At 44.5% G+C, this 17968-nt stretch overlaps 1 protein-coding gene across 5 annotated transcripts in view; it reads left to right on the forward strand.

The window, feature by feature from the left end:
* Window positions 1-17968, forward strand: part of HNF4A (hepatocyte nuclear factor 4 alpha) — a 72899-nt gene that overhangs the window by 38098 nt on the left and 16833 nt on the right. For 3 of the 5 annotated variants that reach the window (XM_081867871.1, XM_081867872.1, XM_081867873.1), the window contains exons 1-4: window positions 1650-1883; window positions 10805-10979; window positions 13486-13580; window positions 16637-16743. In XM_081867871.1, the coding sequence (XP_081723997.1) occupies window positions 1763-1883; window positions 10805-10979; window positions 13486-13580; window positions 16637-16743 (498 nt within the window). In that variant the 5' untranslated portion in view covers window positions 1650-1762. Of the gene's footprint in view, window positions 1-1649; window positions 1884-9585; window positions 10664-10804; window positions 10980-13485; window positions 13581-16636; window positions 16744-17968 lie in introns of those variants that run through there. The other 2 variants (XM_081867875.1, XM_081867874.1) reach the window with 2 other exon arrangements.

The following is a 17968-nucleotide window of genomic DNA, read 5'->3' on the forward strand; positions in this document are numbered from 1 at the left end:
CGTCGGCCCGACCAATTGCCGCAGCGTCAGCCAATCAACACCACCCATTGACGCCGCAACCAATAACACACACAGTAGTTGCTGACAGCCGCAGCAGCAACCAATCAAACGTCTACCCTATGCACTACCCATGTATAAGACGGCCCCCACTTTTTTGAATGATTTTTAAGGAAACAAACCTTGTCTTATACATGGGAATGTACGGTAGATTGATTTGAGTGGTGCAGACTCTGAGAGAAATTTTATTTATTTAAAATCATTTATATACCACTTAATTATTATTTTTTGGGTTAGGACAACATCTCTACATTGTGTACTGTCTAAAAAACAATATGACAGGAATTTAACGTAGTGCAAAGGAGATTGCTCTGTCAGTGCAAGAGGAATCCTGTTGCACTAGTGGAGGTCCTAGTGGCATCAGTTAGTTAAATCCAGCCCATAATAATTAAAATATTTAAAAAGCACAACTAAAACAGAAAAACAGTATAAAAACACATACAAGCAAATAAAGCATAAATATAGACGATCCAAACATGTAAAACAGGGTCTCGTCTTATGAGTCTGAGAAAGAACATGTACAAATCTAGTAGTTGTTGATTCTGCCCCAAATGCAGGAATAAGCACTTGAATGTCAAATCAATGATACCTGCCAAGGCTATTAGCAGTCAGGTTGAGGAGGGTGGATAGAATTTCAATCAGGAAAATGGCACAGGGGGGAGGGCTAAGCAGAGCCCCCTCCCCAGCATTGCTGCTCCAGGCCTCTCGCAGGAGCTTCCAAGCTTCTAAAAAAGACAGTGGGCAATCCGATCGTAGATTTTGAGTGTCACATGCCATTTGGCCCAAATGCTAAACAGTACCTGTGGGAGGGGACCACAAGGAAGATCTTACTTGTCCAAGCGAAGTATCATCACATGATGGAATATGGAGAGGGCCCACTTTGACATTTCAGGGCTTGCTTGGCCCTGAAAGATGTATGGTAAAAAAATGCCATGGGGTGGGAGTTGTTTACAGTGAAGTCACAGCCTGTAAAACATCGTTTTATAGGGAAGTAAAACGAAAGGCCCGTGTATGACAGAGCAGGAATTACAATTCTGCCGACCTTCACCAAACAGAGAGACAACAGGGCGTGAGAGAAGAAAGAGTTAGATTGGTGAAATGGCGGCAAGCTAGGAATAGAGAAATCGGTGCTTTTTTAATAGTCCAGATCCGTTCGTCCAATTCTTTGGCACGTTAACTACAAGTAAGGTAATCCCTGGGCTTTTTCCCCAGCCAGAACTCAGTTCTGGCATCTCTCAGGTAGAGGTGCCATTATAAAAGAACAAGAGAGGTGTTCGGGGCGAGTTCTGGCACCTCTTTTTCTAGAAAAATAGCACTGGGTAATCCTAACAGCTGGGCATGAGGTACAGAAGACCCTGAGAAAGGTTGGCATAGATCACTTGCATACCTATTACACCTGTCTCAAACCTGAACAGCATTGTGCCGTTGACTAATAAGAAATAATAAACAAAATTGAAGTGAGAGAGGAAGACAGAAGGAGCTGAGCAGAGCAGTCTGCACCAGTGAGATGATTAAAGATTAACCCCCCTTGCCTCCTGCCTCCACCCCTCTGGGTTGTATAGGCCTTGAAGCTCAGCAGATCCTTTCAGAGAAATATTTGAAATAAAGGCCAACAGATAGGGGACGCCGGCAAAATCAGTTGGAGAGGTTGAGGGGCCAATAACCTCTGGCTGCGGAATCACTGCAATCTGGCCTGTGTTTGCTGATGATAATGCGCCTTTCCAAAGCCCTGATAGACATGGAGATGGCAGATTATAGTGCGGCTTTAGACCCGGCATACACGACTCTGGAGTTTGAGAACATGCAAGTCTTGGCAATAGGCAACGGTAAGTCCGACTCAGAACTTTGCTCTTCTCTGTTAAATTTTGGGCAAGGGACAGCTGACCTTCAGAGGCGCATTTGCAAACAGGCGGTGGCGGCCAGATGGTGTGTAGGCTTCACTGCATGTCTGTTTCCTTGTTGTCCCAAGGAAAACCTTCCCTGTCGGCGGAGGCTCTGCTCCAGGCTCCCTGCCTGTTTATGGCAAGATTTTGTTTGACCAGTGCTCCGCTTAGCTCGAACCGGGTGACTTTTCCAGGGATGGGTGCGGCGTAGAAATCTTGTAGAGTATTACGGGTTTTCTCCCACATGACATATCTGTCAGAGGAAGGCATAGAAAGAACCCCAGAAGGTTGCATGAATAGTGAGCATATAGAGGGAAGGGAACAAAGCAGAGAGCTAGGTCATTGCTCCGGAGTGTAGGACCCAAACCAAGAGGTTTAAATTCTAAGAAAAAATATAATTTAGAATCGGAAAGAACTTGGCAGCGGGGCTCCTGCATCGGCATCCCTTCCAACTTGTGTCTGTGATTGTCTCCTGAAGGGATTGGCTAAGAAGGGATGTGATTAGATAATACAGTATAGTTTTCCCTGCCTAGAGGCACTTCTGCGGTACAAGGATTCATTAGGAACAGAATTTGTCTTTATGCCAAATACATTTCTTCATGTTGCCAGTGCAGGGGGGCAATTTGAATGGGGGGGGGGGATTTGAGAGTGAGTTATTAATAGGTAATGGCCTTTTAGGCTTCCTCCACATGAATAGGTGTTCACTTTTTGAATAAAATGTCCCGGGGGGAGGGGGCACCAGGATTTTAGAGATGCTTAGGTGGGGCATGGCCAAAAAAAGGTTGGGAACCACTGACTTAGAGGGATACTGGTTCAGAATTCAGAAGGATTGGAAAAGATTTGCTACTTCAATCCTATGCACACAAACCGGGGAGTAAGCCCCACAGAACACATTAGAACTTAATTGCAAGTACATTTACACAGAATTGTGCTATAGAGATGGGCCACTGTGTGCTTATTTCACATAATAATATTTGCTGTTTATATCCAGCGCTTTTTGAGAGGCCAAAGAGCTCATCCAGATTATTCCCATATTGCAGGTAGCAGGGCTGAAGCTAATAAACATTGTCTGGCTGAAGTGCACCTAATGATTTTGTGGCCGAGGCCAAATTTGATCCAGAAACTTCCTTCCTCACAGATCAAATGTGTAAGATACCTCACAAATTCCTGGATTACCTTGTCAAGTGTGTATGTAGCCTTTTGGGGTGTTTTGCCAGTCACATTTCGCGGTGGAAAATGACATCCTGCCTTATGCCAGTGTGTGCATAGACTGTGAGGCCAAAATAATAGCCTTGCAGCTTTTCAAACTGCAAACAGCTTCAGCATGTTTTATAGCAAGGAATGAAGAAGTACTGCAGGCTGACATTTCTGCTTCCTTCAGCTGCTTTAGCCATAGGAGTCATTAGCTTATTCCACTCCTAAAACGTTTGGGGATTTGTTTTTGTTCACAAGATCCAAGATTTGTGTTTTGGCATGTTTACTCATGGATTCTCTGAACAGGCTAATGGCTAATCTGAGTGTAATTCAGAAGCATGCCTTACATTAATTTTGAAATTCAGAAAGATATATTCTCTACTCAAATTTTCTTAATACGGACACCTATTAGGTCTTTACTGAGTGATTTTACAAGGAGAAAGGGTTTCATACTTCGCACTTGTCATAATTTAATAAGCACAATTCCAATTCTCTGAATATGCATACAGGTCTCCTCTATAGTGCGTGCATTGAATATTTGCCTGGTTGTCTGGTGTTTTTTTAACACTTTATTTTTGATTGCCTTAACACTGGGAAGGTGGCAATATTATCATGGATTTGTTATTTTATTTTTTATTTTTACTTCTGAGGGTGGAATATAAATACTTGAAATGTACAATAATATATCATAGCCTTGGAATATAACCCAACCCTGTTTGGACAACAACATTATACTGGAGCATCTTTCCCCCCAGTTGCTGTGTGAAATTTAATTGCCATGAGCCAATTCAAACCTGTACATAATACTGTGGGATATTGTAAAATGGGATGAGCTACTTGTGCCCCTCCAGAGCTTGCTGGACTCCAACTCCCATCAGCCCCAGCCAGCATGACGAATGGTCTGGGATGATGGGAGTTGTAGTTTAGCAGCACCTGAAGGTTCACGGGTTCTTCACACCTGTGTTAAACCAATGGCAGAAGGAGAAGGAAGCTGGGGGTGGAGGGAGGGAGAGAAAAAGAGAGGGGGGAGAAGGAGCGTTGTTGTTAGTGGGGGAGAAGAAGAGGAGGAAGTGGGTGGGTGCAGTGCTGGATTTACATATAAGCTAAACAAGCTATAGCTTAGGGCCCCACTCTCTTGGGGCCCCCCCAAAAAATTAAAGGGAAAAGAAACTGGATGTACAGTTCCAAAATATAAGATAAAAAACAAATAAAATAAAACCTACACACAGCAACAGTGTTTTGTGTTGTATAGGCTCCTATTTGATATGTGCAAATGGCTTTAGATACCTATTGGCTCCATAAATTATCATATAGCATATATTCAACACAAAAAACAGCGACAATTTGTTGTTGACAAAGGACAGCTGGACATATAAAGGGCCCCATTACCTTCAGTAGCTGAGGGCCTCATCAAACCTAAATCTGGCCCTGGGTGGTGTGGCAGTGGCATAACCAGTGCAGAATCCCTGTGCCAGCCCTGCCTATCCCCTTACTGGGATCTTGATCCTCACACTTCCTGTTTGTTCCCCACCCCTGTTGCAGGATCTGAGTTGAAAGGGACCACAGAGCTCATGAAGGCAAACCCCCATTCAGTGCAAGAACTACAATGCAGGATGCACCTATGGTGTCCCTGACAGGTGTCCATCTAGCCTCTGATTAAACAGAGAGCACACCACTGCCTGAGGCTGTTTCACTGCCAACCATGTCTGCCGGTTAGGAAGTTTCTCAAAATACTTACTTACTTAGACAATATCATATATATCACTTATATTTTAGGAGGTGGGAGAACCTCCAAGCAGTTTACAATGCATTTTAAAGGCATCATATACAAACAACGTATTTTTATGTTTCACAGAAAATTACTGTCCTGCAGTTTCCACTCAGTGATAACCAACAGGGTTTTCTTAGTTTGGGTGTCTTAGCCATTTCTAAATGCTCCCTCTAAAACCCAGCAGAGAAAGCTGCTGTATGATAAATTATGCAATCCTAGCAAAATTCCAATGTAGGCAAAGACATGCCTTTCTTCCTTTAAAAAACAACAACAACAGAGCTTTGCACTCTCTTTTAAATTAAATACTAAATTTTCTTTTCTTGTCCTATGCTCCTAATTTTCAACATTCTTATATTTTCCAAAATTCTGTATTCCTAACCCTTGTCCTTATTGTCATATTACAAGCTAATGGTGTACAACCAGTAAGGATGGGGGAGAAACTTGGTTTTCTGCAAACCTACCTTTGAAAGTCACACTGTTTTGTGTTTTGAGATGCAGTCCTCTGTGTGTACAGAATTGCATACATAAGGGGAAAGCATATCTTAGTTAAAATAACATACTAAAATGCATTACATTGCGGAAAAAATATTGCAAAGACGGGTGTATTTGGAGAAATGTGTACAGGAGTTTTGAGGAAAAAAACAATTTGCAACAAGTGAGAGGAACTGAACTTGAGACTTGTCCATCTGTAGAGATGAGTAAGGAAAAAACTGTGTTTTAAGGACTGTGTGCAGACTAGCTTTTCAGACAACTCAAAGCAGTCATGCAGTGAGCTTCAATTATGTATGTTCATTTCCCACCCCCAGGAAGCATGAAGCACAAGAGCATGGTCTCTGGTTAAACTTTTGCAGGTTTCTCCAAAATACATTTTGGCATTTGGGTGTGACTGTCAGAGGCCGCTTTTGCAAGGTGCCTACGGTAAAGAAATCAGTTCTCTCCTCACCCACAGACCTCCACCCACCATGGAGCTAGTTGTTGTTGTTAAAGCTGCTGCTGTGCTTCCAAGATTCCTGCACTGATCAGCTGGATTAGGTGGCATCCAAGGTCCCTTCCCAATTCCAAAATTCTATGAAATTGTGTTTTTAAGAATAGGAAAGCAGTGCAGCACAAACCTTCTCTTTATCACAGTAATGCACCAACAGCCAGGGAGCTTGCTCACTTGTTTGTTTCTGAACTTTCTTTCAGAAGTGAACTTGATTCTAGTTATTTTCGACCTCCCCACCCCACCCCTCTGCCATCACTCTCAGTTATGTGGATTCCCCACCCCCAGGAAACTGATGTAATTAGAAGCAACAAAGTACCTTGTGACATCGACAAGCAGATTTACTGTGACATAAACTTTTGAGGACTGTGAGATCCGCTTCATTAGAAGCACAAAGAGAAGTGTGCATGTGTGTTTGAGTATGTTGGAGCTCTAAAACAAGATTAATACGGTTTCCAGTCACAACAGCAACGGCCGCAAGCGCTGTTCAGATTCATTGCAGGCTGGAATTAAGAATTAGGATGAAAATGAATTTGTTGTTGTTCTCTTCTCATGAGGTGGCCAAAGTATTGGAGCCTCAGCTTCACAATCTGTCCTTCCAGTGAGCACTCAGGACTGATTTCCTTCAGAATGGAGAGGTTTGATCTTCTTGCTGTCCATGGGATTCTCAAGAGTCTCCTCCAGCACCATAATTCAAAAGGATCAATTCTTCGCCGATCAGCCTTCTTTATGGTCCAGCTCTCACTTCCATACATCACTACTGGGAAAACCATAGCTTGAACTATACTGACCTTTGTCAGCAAGGTGATGTCTCTGCTTACTGTGACCTTATCCCAGACTCGGCAAAGCATTTGCGGGCCGCGGGTTAGCCAATGTGTTTGTGCCAACATAGGGCACCATTTTAAGCTGTCATTTGCAGCAGCTAAATGAAACTATGGCACCTTGCGGCCTTGCCTTAATGATACCCGCCCTGGCTGGATGCCATTGCAAGTCAGAACAGGAGGGAGAGACAGATGCCTCATGCTCAGTTGGTTCAGCTAAGAATCCAGAAATTTATGTTCATTTCCCAGCACATTACTCTGGCCTTCTCTTTATCTTTCCCTATGTTCCTTATTAATCTTCTTTCTCCACTCCAGCTACCAAGTGTCTCACTTAAGCACCTCTCCATTCTGTTTGACTGGCTACTTGAACAAGGACATGAAGGAATCTTATTGTCTAATTCCCCATGTAGTTGGTTATGCAAGAAGCTGGACCCCATGATGCAGTGTGTTGTTGTTGTTTAGTCGTTTAGTCATGTCCGACTCTTCGTGACCCCATGGACCAGAGCACGCCAGGCACTTCTGTCCTCAACTGCCTTCCGCAGTTTGGTCAAACTCATGCTGGTAGCTTCAAGAACACCGTCCAACCATCTCATCCTCTGTCGTCCCCTTCTCCTTGTGCCCTCCATCTTTCCCAACATCAGGGTCTTTTCCAGGGAGTCTTCTCTTCTCATGAGGTGGCCAAAGTATTGGAGCCTCAGCTTCACGATCTGTCCTTCCAGTGAGCAATACCAGTGAGCACTATTCATGAAAATGAATAGGTCCCTTTTCTTCCTGACACATGCAAATGGTGCTCCCTCTTCATTGCTTTGGGGACCACCTGCTCTCGTATCATAGAATAAACGAATCTCAGAATTGTCGAGTTGGAAGGGATCCTGAGGGTCATCTAGTCCAACCCCCTGCAGTGAAGAAATATGAATCTGCTTGCACTCTTAAATCTTCTGGGGATGTTCTGCCTGCTTCATGTGGCACTACAACAAGCCATATTTCTCTAGACTTTGTAAGGAAGACTCCAGTAACATCTTAGAAATATAAATAATAAAACAGCTCTGATCAAGCTAGCAAGGCTGGATCAAGACCCAAGCCTTGAGGAAAGAGGCTCCCAACATGCTTCAGAAATGATTTTCCAAGAACAGCCTAAGTCAGGGTGGGCAGAAGATATACAGTGGTGCCCCGCAAGACGAACGCCTCGCAAGACGGACAACCCGCTAGACGAAAGGGTTTTCCGTTTTGGAGGCGCTTCGCAAAACGAATTTCCCTATGGGCTTGCTTCGCAAGACGAAAATGTCTTGCGAGTTCCTGCGGGTTTTTTCCCCTCCCCCCCTTTTTCTAAGCCGCTAAGCCGCTTATCAGCTGATCCGCTAAGCCGCTAATAGCGCTAATCCGCTAAGCCGTCAATGGGCTTGCTTCGCAAGACGAAAAAACCGCTAGACGAAGAGACTTGCGGAAGGGATTAATTTCGTCTTGCGAGGCACCACTGTATTGGGATCTACAATTTGATCTCCAGGTAGTTTGCAGCAGGCTGGCAGGAATTTCTGTCAGTCAGTCCCAATTGTAACAATAACAAAATGATGCGCACACTCTAAATTAGGCTGCTGGGGTGAACAAAGCTTGGGGTAACTAGGAATGGGTTTTTGTGTGAGGTCAGCTTAGTTCCAGTACTTACCACAAATCCTTTGCTCAGGGACTACTCAGGGGCTCTAAGTCCCACTAGACTGAAGTCTGTCTTTTCCTGGCTTAACTTATCCGGCAGAAGCCTGAAAACTTCCCATCAGCAAATAGCTCATATCTTAACCTCTTTCAGGCTAGAAAACTAAGCCTCGTTGTAAATTCTTTGAGAGAAGGGGTTTTTTTTGGAGGTGGGGGGTGGAATTGCCACAGTACCAAGTATCTCAACTAATTCATACAACGCATCACAACAGGCAAATGATATTGTTATGGCAGCAAGCTCTCAAGTTGTACAAAGCTGCTGTTCAGGCGAGAAGTTAGTTTTGTGGCCCTCGCAAGCTTGTTTCCCTATCAGAAATGTTGGTCCAGTAACAGAAATCATTTGAACCATTTCAGAGCCTCCTTTGACCCCTGCAATGTTTGTCGGATAAAAATAAGGACCCTGGTTGTTATGCGTTACATGAAGACATAACTTTTTCCGTAGATTGCCATGGACTGGCAAGATTGTAAAAAACTTTTAATTTCAAAATGTGCAGCTTCCTATCACCTAGAAGACATGTTTATTTAACATTTAGATATCATATTTTTAAATATTATGTTTCATACAAATAAATACAACATGCATTATATGCTAGCAAAACAATAAAATGGCACAAAGCTGTGCGTGTTTGTTTCGTGGGGTAGTGTCTTGGAAATAGAGGAAATGTTATGATTTATTATACAAACCTCTTTATCTTTCTGTATTTTCCTGGTAAAAAGGTAAAGGTACCAGTACTGTATTATTAGATTACTTGGTGCAATCAGTTGCTTAATTTCTAGATTAAAGAGTTCAGATGTAATGGAGCTGGCTATCAGGATTTCAGTTTTGCCAGCCAAACCCTCCCTAACTTCCTCTGTTGCCTGCCGTCTTCAATTGCATCTTCACCATCCTGATGCTTGTTAAGTTGTGGGTTGACATAGCAGACGACACAGCGATTTCTCCAAAGCAGCTCTTTATTTCGTAAGCTGGAATAGAACTGACTGCAAACAGCTCAGCCGGCCTGCTTTTATAGGCAGCCGGCTGTCAACATTGTAGCAACAACAACCCAGAGTTTCCCGCCTAAAATAACTGACGTGGACCTGAGTGAAAACTATCTACAGACCTGAGTGAAAACTATCTACAGTATCCCCCTGCTGGCCCAGGGTGAAACTTCACTACATAACAATGCTTATTGGTAAACAGGTGTAAAATTGCATGAGCTGTTGTGGGTGGGGAGACAGGCAAATATCCCCCCCCCACACACACAAGCAGCTAGGGCCGCCTCCCCTTTCCATGCCACAGGGATGGATGGCATCACAACCTTTTGATACTAGATCAGCAGGAGCTCAAGAACAGTAGTCAAGGGAAAATGAATGGGTTTTGAATCTTCTGGAAGAGCCCAATATGCCATAACAAATCTGTACAGAAAGGAGTGAGTGTTGGACTAGCCATCATAATGCAACTGCCAACTCAAACCTAGTGAGAAGTATTGGTCCCAGAAGGAGTAAATTATTGGGAGTATTGGCACTCGTGTATCTAGCACCACCAGTATATGTGGTGTTTTTCAGTGCTGAATAAAAATAAAAGGGCCCTGCCCCAAGGACCTTACAGTCATAGGTTTTGACAGTGAGAGAGACAATTAGGGGAAGGGAAGAAGGACAGAGGCAAAGATAAGAGGACTAATATGAAATGTCCATATTGCAGGGATTCAGTTGATCTGATTCCTTGATTTGTTCCCATAGATCAGTGGCTCTCAAAGGGTGTGTTGTGCCACACTGGTGTGGCAAGAGAGGATGGCATGTGCGGCAGGAAGAGTGAAGACAATCAATATTATATTTTGGGAATGATTCATGTACTTACGTAGCAGCATTGCTTTGTATTTTCTGGATGTCCCACGATCATATTATAAAGTAGTTGCATTCTATGTTATAAATCAAGCGCTGCTAGGAGTTGATTCGTTTTGTTTTCCAATGCATTTCTCATCAATTAAAAATTAGGTGCGGTGCAAGCAAATTTTTATTCTGAAAGTGTGGCCCAGAGAAAAAAAAGTTTGAGAACCATTGCCATGGATACTGAATTGAAATTTTACTTATGCGTTGTTACAGCATTGCTTTTCGTTTGGTTTGCTGCCTGATATTATCGTATTGATTTTTGGTATTGTTGTATTTATTTTGGTATGCTATGGGCTTCCCTTTGGAAGGAAAAGCGGGCTGCAAAGATTGAACTTGGATTAAGATGTCACCTCTGCCGGAGCTCATCAAGCAGCCCAAGGCAAGTTGCTCTGTCAGCCTGAACCGCCTGCCCAGTTGGGATAATAATGCTTTGTAGGGCCTGCCCTTGTAATTTCCTGCTTCGATCTGACCCCATTCCCAATTGTTTCACAGTTGCCCTCCCTGTCTCCCCTTTGAACAGACACCTCCCCTTCTGAAGCAGCAAACCTCAATGCGTCCAACAGCATCGGGGCCAGTGCGTTGTGTGCCATTTGTGGAGATCGTGCAACGGGGAAACACTATGGGGCCTCCAGCTGTGACGGCTGCAAAGGGTTTTTCAGGAGAAGCGTCAGAAAGAATCACATGTATTCCTGCAGGTAAAGGGGGGAAGGTGGGGGCAGCGGGATGTTACCGGATAGATCCTTAAAATATGTGAGACAGCCCAGCTTGGGTTGACCTAGGGAATGAGAACTTATCTATAAGTGCTACAAGGAACTGGAAGGCAAGAGACAGAGCAATCCCACACGTTTCCTTGGAAAAAAGGGCTCATCCAGACTTCTTTTTGTGGTGTATTTCTAGGCGCTTTAAAGCACTGTGTCCTAGTGTTCTTGTTTTTTGCCATTGCGCTTTCCCTGTGAAAAAACACTCTCTACTGCTGAACTGGAGCAGACAGAAATCTACAGAAACTCAAATTGCCATTTGTTCCGATTCAGTGTTAAAGAGCAGGTTTTCACGGGTAAAGTGTCAGGGCAAAAAAAGTGACCAGACAGTAAAGCAGAGACCTGTCAGTATGTGTGGATGCAGCACTGCAGCCTTAATTCCTGGTGTTCATGCCCAGTTCCCCCCTCTGTCCTTTATTCCCACTTCTCTCTTCTTTGCAGTAGAAGGTAGTGGAGTCCTGCTTATTAGGGCAGGAGAAAAAAGAGGAAGATGGCTGAAAGGACTGGTGAAGAATAGAGGCAGTAGCAGCTGGATCTACATTACCTCTCACTTTATCCAAACATTTAAAGGGACAGGCTCATTCCTTAGGTTGTAACCTGTCCTACTTGACCTTACTGTTTTTTCTCCCTGCCTGTCCCCTATCATTCCAGTTACCCTTTTATGTTGCATTAATATGCTGCTTTTTGTACATGTGTTGAGCACTCCACAAAATTGCAGCGGAGGAATCGCTTCAGAGTCAGGGCTTGCCCGCACTTCTGCTTGTCCTGTGCTTTCTAGGCCTGGGTCCAAGCAGTTTTGCCTTCACCCTGCCGTTTTCTCCCAGAAAACCCTCTTTTTAGCGCTAAATCAGAGCAAGTATCAATCAGGAGAAAACCCAGTTAATTGATTCCTTGGTAAACAGCAGTTTTCCCCAGGGGGGAAGCAGCAGGGAAAGCAGACGTGTGGGTGATTCCTAAGTCCTGGTAACTCTTGGTCTAGTTAAGTTTCATGCTTTGGAGCAGGGATTGTCTTGGGTTTTTTGCACATGTGATAAGATCCAATCCACCGGGCAATGGCCACTTACCATACTTCCTCGGTGACCGGTGCTTGTGGCCCGGCTGCTCGGATGCTGACGCGCCATTTTGAGTGCTGCACGTCTCCCTCAGCCGCCATTGGAGGCTCACAGGTTCCCGCCAAACCCACTGATTCAAATGAGCAAAACTGCAGTGGCCTTAGGGGAACGTGTGGCTTGATGAACAGACCTGAGGGAGGGAGGCTTCACTCAGGTCTGCTCGGCAACTGTAATTCCTGGCCGACCCTGCCCTTCTCATCCAGTCAGCCAGGAGTGTCACCCACCCTTCTCCCTCCCTTCATTCCAGTTGTTTGGTGCTTTAACCAATTCCTTTTCAGCTAGGAGGGCTTCGCTGTGGTCTTTTGACGGTCTTCATATTTGGGGTCAGGAAGGAATTTCCCCTGCACTTCCCTTTTTCCCCTGTGGAGATGATAACAGGGTACCCTGTTAGAGGGGTCTGGAGGGAAGTCTCTGTCCAAAAAGCCAGTTGCATAGGGCTAGTGGGCCATAGAGCTTCCCTCACCATTTGGGGCCCATCCACTTAAACTTGCGTTTTGGAATGGATCAACCCCCAAATAGACCCTGTCATGTCTCAGACCCAGCAGCTGGGGGCGGGGGGCTGAGAGGGATACACGCCCAGTGCCTATGCCAAGACTCCCTATATCTGAAATCAATAAAGTTATGACCATTTTCAATCCCAGACGGTTGTCTTGTCCATTTATTTTATCCCTCCCTTTTTGCTGTGAGTGTGGGGGGCAGGCCCTCTACGGGCACGCAATATCTGATTTTAGCAAGGCACAGCCACGGAACAATGAGAAAAGTTCTCAGCTCCAGGGGAGTTAATCAGTACAGAGTATGACACGGGTAGCGCTGTGGGTTAAACCACAGAGCCTAGGACTTGCCGATCAGAAGGTCGGCAGTTCGAATCCCCTTGACGGGGTGAGCTCCCATTGCTCGGTCCCTGCTCCTGCCAACCTAGCAGTTCGAAAGCACGTCAAAGTGCTATTAGATAAATAGGAACCGCTCCAGCAGGAAGGTAAACGACGTTTCCATGTGCTGCTCTGGTTCGCCAGAAGCGGCTTAGTCATGCTGGCCACATGACCTGGAAGCTACACCGGCTCCCTCGGCCAATAAAGCAAGATGAGTGCCACAACTCCAGAGTTGGCCACAACTGGACCTAATGGTCAGGGGTCCCTTTATGATCAAAATTCAGTTCAAGCCAAAGTGTTGATGAGCCCAGAGTTACTACAGTTTCCCTGCTTATTCATTCCTTGGGGTGTTGATCAGTACTAGATAGCACCTAATTCAACTCACCCTCTTAAGACTCTGAATGGTGTTTCCCTTTTAAACTCATGATTCTATCTCCTTCCTCTCCCCCCACCCCCTGCCAGGTTTAACAGGCAGTGTGTTGTAGACAAGGACAAAAGAAACCAATGTCGATACTGCAGGCTAAAGAAATGTTTTCGAGCAGGAATGAAGAAAGAAGGTGAGGTCTTTTTGTGTGTCACTGACTGCAGCTTCCCTCTTATTGTGTGCCCAAACTGCAGGCAGCGTGGTCTGTAAACCAGTCATGTAGGTCACTGGGTTATGAAACAAATGCCTACTCCTTTCCCTACACTTCTTTGCAGTCCCACACCTGTTTAACTTCTGCAGTGCTGCAGCACCAGGTTCTCAGACCATTTGCTGTGCCAGCTGCTGCTCAGTTTTCAACAAAACCTGAAGGCAAGATAGCAGTTTTTCTCCTTGATGCTACACTAGCATTTGACCTATTCAACAACTATTGATCAGCAAATGAATAGTTTTCTTTAGGGGTGGGGAAACCTATTTCCCTGCTCACAACCATCATACAGCATATTACAAACTGAGCCTCCAAACCAACTGAGACAATAACATCCATGCCAGTTCGCACCTGAAGGGATTATTATGCAATTCCAATAGAAGCTCCCCAAATCACTGTTTCAACCTTTGTCAACTTCTGAGGATGCGGGGTGGAGAGCATGCAATATTTTGGGATATATATCAACTCGATTCTCGAGAGGAAGTGGACTATTGTGGGAATTACTAATATGGTGCAGACGAAGTGGTTTGAACATTTGATATCTACTATATAAAAAGTTCCAAGTATAATTTTTAATTATTTATTAAAATTTTAATACTGCCCTTCATCCGAAGATCACAGCGCGGTTCACAACGTATTCAGGATTAGGAATGGAAGAAAGAAACTACTTCTTCACACAGTGCATAGTTCAAATGTAGAATTTGCTCCCACGAAATGGAATGAAGTCCATCTTAGATGCTTTAAAAGGACGGCTCTATGCTTCTTCCTGGGGACAGAGCCTAGGACTTGCCGATCAGAAGGTCGGCGGTTCGAATCCCCGCAACGGGGTGAGCTCCCATTGCTCGGTCCCTGCTCCTGCCAACCCAGCAGTTCGAAAGCACCTCAAAGTGCAAGTAGATAAATAGGTACCGCTCCGGTGGGAAGGTAAACAGTGTTTCCGTGTGCTGCTATGGTTCGGCAGAAGCGGCTTAGTCATGCTGGCCACATGACCCGGAAGCTGTACGCCAGCTCCCTCGGCCAGTAAAGCAAGATGAGCGCTGCAACCCCAGAGTTGTCCACGACTGGACCTAATGGTCAGGGGTCAATTTATCTTTACCTTAAACAGCGCACAATGTAAAAAATAGGCATGTGTACTGCAAAGGAAGCAAGCATGATATCAACCTCAGTGTTGCCTCCATCTCACTCAAATATTATGGGTGGAATTCAGTGTAGCACTAAGGAGGTTGCTGCATCTGTGAAATAATTTCTATTGTGGAGCAATAGTAGGAGACTGCTGTTCCTCACATGTCCTTCTTGTGGCCTCACCAAAGACATTTGGTTGCCCGCTACAAGAAACAGGATGCTGAACTAGTTAGTCTTCGGTCTGCCCCAACAGGGCTCTTTTTATTTTGTTACGATTCTGGCCCAAACGCACCTGATAAAGGGGGCTCTGTCTTGCAAAAGCTTATGCCGTAATAAATACGTTAGTTCTTTCACAAGCCACAAGGTACTTTTTTTTGGGCACGGTTTTTGTGCTTTAGATTGGGCCCCAGTCCATAAAATGGTTAGGCTGGAATAAATCTGTCTTGTCTTAAAGGTGCCAGGAGGCTCTCTTGTCACTTTTGCTGCAACAGACTAATGTCATTAACCCCAAACCCTGGAGATTCATGTTCCTTCCACAACATTAGTTATTATAGTTGCATCAGTGGGTTCGAGCATTACTGTGGTTTGTGCAAAGGACTGGGGAATTTTCTCTTTTCTCTCTGGAGTGTCTACTCAACTTGTATTTGCCTGTTAATATTCAATAGAAGTTACATGAGGTCCGTGACCAGCTAAATACTGAGTAAACATTCAGAATACATCATGCCGTGACAGAGCTGCGTGGATCCCGATAACGCATGGCGTAACCTTGAGCGCCTCTGTTAACAGCCGCTGACTGCAGGGTTTTAATTTCAGCACAGCCTCATTATAGCCGTATTATCAAGCAGAATGATATGACTAGGAAATAAATCTGGAGAGGCACAGGTGTAACAGTAACAATCAGATATTGTTTGGTATCTCCATTAATTGTGGCGTTATCATAGGTGATAGTTTAGGCAACTCCATGACTCGGCAAACTTGGCTAACCTCCCAGGAAGCCGCAAGTAGACTACGTGTCTTAAAAGATCCTAGAACACAGTTCCCTGGTGCGCTTAAAATGATCAAAACATTTTGGAACACTTACAAAGGAAGTGGTGCTTGGAGTTTATTGATTTAGGAAAGAAAGCCAACTATGGTCACATCCACATTTAAAGAACATGGCTTTCCCCAAAGAATCCTGGGAACTGCAGTTTCTTAAGGGCGATGTAGCTCTGTGAGGGGTAAACTATGGTCCCCACGATTCTTTGGTTGGCGTACCATGTGGATTAAATGCATGGCTTGAAATTGACCGTAGCCTGGAGATGGCAGAAGTTTATAACATAGCGTGCAGCATGAAGAGAGCTCTTTTAAACTAAGAACTCAAATATCTGAAGACAATTCCCATTGAGTTGACTTCCTTAGAATAAGGGCATGCATTTATCTGGATGTTTCATACATATATTCCATTCTTTTACTTTTACCCACTTTAAATCGCTCTTGGGATAGGGCAGATGATGGCATCGCCACCATCACCCCCTGCGTTTCCTTTGCACTTTTCCAAACTACAGAAATTAAAATCTAGAATCATAGAATTGTAGAGTAGGAAGGGACCACCAGGATCATCTAGTCCAGCCCCCTGCAATGCAGGAATCTTTTGCTTAATGTGGGACTCAACCCTGAGATGAAGAGTCTGATGCTCTACCAATTGAGCTATCCCATATTATGTTATTATGTTGTATTAAAATGTTATTATGTTGTATAAAAGCCATGACAAAAATGTATGAGGTGACGACAGCTTCTTGCTTTGTCTTGTGCTTCTGATAGTAATTGGAAGTGTTTTGCATTTTCATTTTTGGGATCGTTTTTTGTTTGTTTTGGTTTTGCAGCTGTACAGAACGAACGCGACCGAATCAGTACTCGGAGATCCAGCTACGAAGACAGCAGCTTGCCGTCCATTAACGTTTTACTGCAAGCAGAAGTTCTCTCACAACAGGTATGTCTTTTATTTTAGAATGTAGCGAAATAATAATCATTTTAGTCTTCTTTCCAGCTCGGGGGTGCCTCCAGACCACCAGTATTTTGTGGGACGGATTCAAACACATACCCAGATGTTAGTTTCGCACAGTTAAAGTGGATTAAAGGGCTCTGTTGCCGCAGCAGAACAAACCTGCTTTCAAAAATGAGACTTTTCTTGATTGGGAAAGTGGAGTGGAAATACATGGGAAACTGTGGGATGAATGAATGATTAATGGCAAGATGTAAAAACACCCTGCAAACAAATCAGGATGAATGCTCATTGTTATATAACCTCCCCGTAAAACCAATTGGAATGAGTGCTCTATAAAGGCCAGATGTAGTCTAGTCACCATGTAAGCCAGGCTTCCTCAAACTCAGCCCTCCAGATGTTTTTGGCCTACAACTCCCAGGATCCCTACCTAGCAGGACCAGTGGTCAGGGATGATGGGAATTGTAGTCTCAAAATATCTGGAGTGCTGAGAAAGCCTGATGTAAGCTTTGTGCAAGCAAATCTGGATGAATGCTGAATAAAGAGGTTGTCTGGAGGAGCCTGTGGTCTCTTCAACAGACACCTGTAAATTGAAAGCCACTTTCAGACATCATAAGTCTCTTGGGCTGCAGTACTGTGTACATTTATTTGGGAATAAGCACCACTGCATACAGTTGAGCAGGCATAGGCAAACTAGGCCCTCCAGATGTTTTGGGACTACAACTCCCATGATCCCGAGCTAGCAGGACCAGTGGTCAGGGATGATGGGAATTGTAGTCTCAAAACATCTGGAGGGCCAGGTTTGCCTATGCCTGCAGTTGAGTTTACTTCTTAATAAAAAAGTATTGAGTTGCACAGTTTAGTCTCTGCCGGACAGCTTCCAGTTTGATGGATTGCAGATGACAGAGGGAATACCCAACAGATCAACACAGTACTCGTACAACCACGTTTCCCATCTCAGTCATAGCATCGCATATGCTGTCAGCAGCTTCCAAGGTGCGAAATGCTGCCCTGTGGAGTCCGAGAAAATGTAACAGAAGTGCCGCCTCAAGAGAAGAAAGGTGCTTAGCTCGTGTGAAACAAATAACAACTGTGCATTGACTGCACCGAAAATGTGAACTCTGGGAAAGGCCCCCAAACTGGGCAGATACCGATGAGGGACTTCTTCCCCATTGGCCCGGGGTCATCCAGGATCAGTATTATTGTATTAAAT

The sequence above is a fragment of the Podarcis erhardii genome (assembly GCF_964252035.2).
Source record: "Podarcis erhardii genome assembly, chromosome: 6".
In the NCBI taxonomy this organism is placed as follows: domain Eukaryota; kingdom Metazoa; phylum Chordata; class Lepidosauria; order Squamata; family Lacertidae; genus Podarcis; species Podarcis erhardii.